This window comes from Propithecus coquereli, unplaced genomic scaffold, assembly GCF_000956105.1.
Source record: "Propithecus coquereli isolate 6110/MARCELLA unplaced genomic scaffold, Pcoq_1.0 Scaffold472, whole genome shotgun sequence".
In the NCBI taxonomy this organism is placed as follows: Eukaryota; Metazoa; Chordata; class Mammalia; order Primates; family Indriidae; genus Propithecus; species Propithecus coquereli.
In genome coordinates, this window is record NW_012150530.1 from 794,358 (window position 1) to 797,076 (window position 2,719).

General features: G+C 29.5%; 1 protein-coding gene across 1 annotated transcript in view; it reads left to right on the forward strand.

The window, feature by feature from the left end:
* Positions 1-2,719, forward strand: part of SI (sucrase-isomaltase (alpha-glucosidase)) — a gene marked incomplete at its 3' end in the record, with an annotated part of 88,057 nt that overhangs the window by 37,225 nt on the left and 48,113 nt on the right. Inside the window, exon 8 of the mRNA XM_012655338.1 lies at positions 408-521. Within this exon, the coding sequence (XP_012510792.1) occupies positions 408-521 (114 nt within the window). The remainder of the gene's footprint in view (positions 1-407; positions 522-2,719) is intronic.

The window sequence follows — 2,719 nt, forward strand, 5'->3', positions numbered from 1 at the left end:
TCTAAAATGCTCCCCGTGTCCTTTAGTTGCGGGTTGCCTTTGGAAATGAACTAATGTGCTTTCTTTTATCTAAGAGTATATTATATAGGTTTTTTTTTGTTTATTGACCTAACCTACAAGGATACTCAGAAATAAATTTAGTTGCAAATGGCAGCCTTATCCCATGTTCTCTTCCTAAATACTTCATTACCTCACTCTCTTTTACTTTAACTTCTCTCCTTTAAATATATATTAAAGTAGGCCTGAGATTATTGTGAATATAGATAGTGTGTAGGCCACATGTACCTAAAGAAGTCCAATATCATAACTTTAATTATTTTTACTATTCTCAACTCAATTAGTGTGGAATTCTATATATTCATTTTTCCTTATATTTATGTATATATGTGTATGATTTATCCTTCTAGGTATGGCCAGGATTAACAGTATACCCTGATTTCACTAGTCCAAGCTGCATAGATTGGTGGGCAAATGAATGCAGTATTTTCTATCAAAAAGTGAATTATGATGGACTTTGGATTGTAAGTAGCTATTTTAAACTGGTAATTTTGGTCAATGAACATAAAATTATTTATTCATAAAAAACTAAATCAAGATACATTTTTCTGATGTATTCAACATAAAATTAAAAGCTCCCATAATTTTTTTTCTAGGATGTATAAATATACCTGTTATGTATATGGACTAGAAAAGAATAAGATCTAAAAATGCAAATTGAGATTTTTATTTCTTCCCTTATACTTCATAGAATAAATTTTGTTTCTGTAACTAAGCTGTTATAGCTTTATGACAAGTAACTTATCTGAAAAACAGTTAATGAGATTTGGAGATAAACGTACAGCAGTGCAATTCCAAAAACCCTTATTAAAGTTTAAAATTTTCAAGTAGTATGAACCTGAAGAAAGCCCCACCCTTTACAGATTTCCTTTTAGTAAGTTATGGAATATAACAATCCCAAATTGGCAATAGTTAAGTGTTTTTATCTCAAAACAACAACAATAACAAACAAAAACCTGAAATACTTGTAAAGTTATTAAGGGAAAACACATGTTTAGAAATTTCCTTGAATGAAGTTTTGTATCTCTACCTGGCTGTTGATAGCCTGCTGCTGGGCTTATGGTATATAATAGCACTGGATGATAGTCAAACGTTTAGTGCCTTTGCTTATGGTAACTATAACACATTTCAGAAATGAAACTACCTGGTGATCTCAGAAGTCTATATTTTAGAAAAAAAGTCTGATGGCCCAAACACAAAGAGAACACCAGGATTTTGTTCAAAAGTAATACATAACTGCATAGGATTTTGAAAAAAATAAACATAATGAACACCCTAGGGATAGCTATCTTTTCTTTGGCTGTTTATAGGCACACTATCTCTATTTTCCTAAAGCGATTATTACTCATTGTCATTATTTTAATTATTCATTTATTTATTCCAATAATCATTTCCTTACAAATGTTTATTTTGCACCATGTGTATATCAGGTTTGTTGTAGGGAATACAAAAACAAGAAAATTATGTTTTCTGCTGACAACTTGGAATTGAATAAAAAGTAAGAGTAATTACTCTGCAGAATTTCTGTGATGGTAGTAACAGAATGAAGACGGAGAGGCTTTAGTTACTTAACACAAAATCAGTGAGATAACACTGCTGGTACCTAATAATTGGTAGAAATAATCAAAAAATTTCACTCTGATCTTGATCTTTACTTTTAATTCTAGTTCTTAAATTATTTAATTGAAATTAAAAGTTTCTTCTCTCCTACTTAGGAAACATTTCAATTACAGCAGAATTAAAGATATAAAATGGCACTTTAGGATTTCAGTGAAAGAGAGTTTCTGATACAAAAAGAGAGAATAAATACTCCATTCCTTGCTTCCATTGAAAATTGAAATTCCTGATTCATCTCCAAAAAGAGGAAGTGGATGAAAGGGAAAACATCACCTGAGAAAGGCGGAGTTTTTCCAATACTAATATAAAAGCATTTTGACTAAGCCTTAAACAAACAAATTAAAAATCACTACATAAAAAACGATATAATTTCAAGGCTCATTAAATATCATGAATTAATACTCAGGAGACTTTCTGGTGAAAATCTTTTTCACATTATTATGAGCTTCATCAGGAAAACACCCACACATTTTCCTAGCCTTAATACCTATTAATATTTTATAGAATATATATTTTTAATACCTACTGTGTTGGATATGGATAGATCAGAGAACCAATATGGATTAATTGTATATAAAACAATATAATTTTTCTCAATTTATCTGAAATTGAATTTTTCTTGCCTAGTGCTATAATAAGTAAAATGATGCAAAATAATTTTAAGAAGCATAAATCATAAAGAAACAGCATAGTTTATATATTGTTTAATAGCATGGACTCAGATATAAAATTTCCTGGGTTTGAATTCCTGCCGTACCTGTTATTAGTGGGGTGACTTTGAAAAACTTATAACTTCTCTGTGCATCACTTTTCTCATCTGCAAAATAAGGATAATTATAGTCCCTACCTCACCTGTAAAGTAGTGATAAAAATAGTACCCGCCTTCTAAAGTTCTAATAAAAATTAACTGTTAATAATCTTAAAAGTCCTTGAAACAGTACCCAGTGTATGTATCACATTTATTTTTGCTAATAAAAACAAAATATAAAAGAAGCTTTTTTCTTTTTCTTTTTTTTAATTTTTTATAGTTTACAAAGCACTTTAT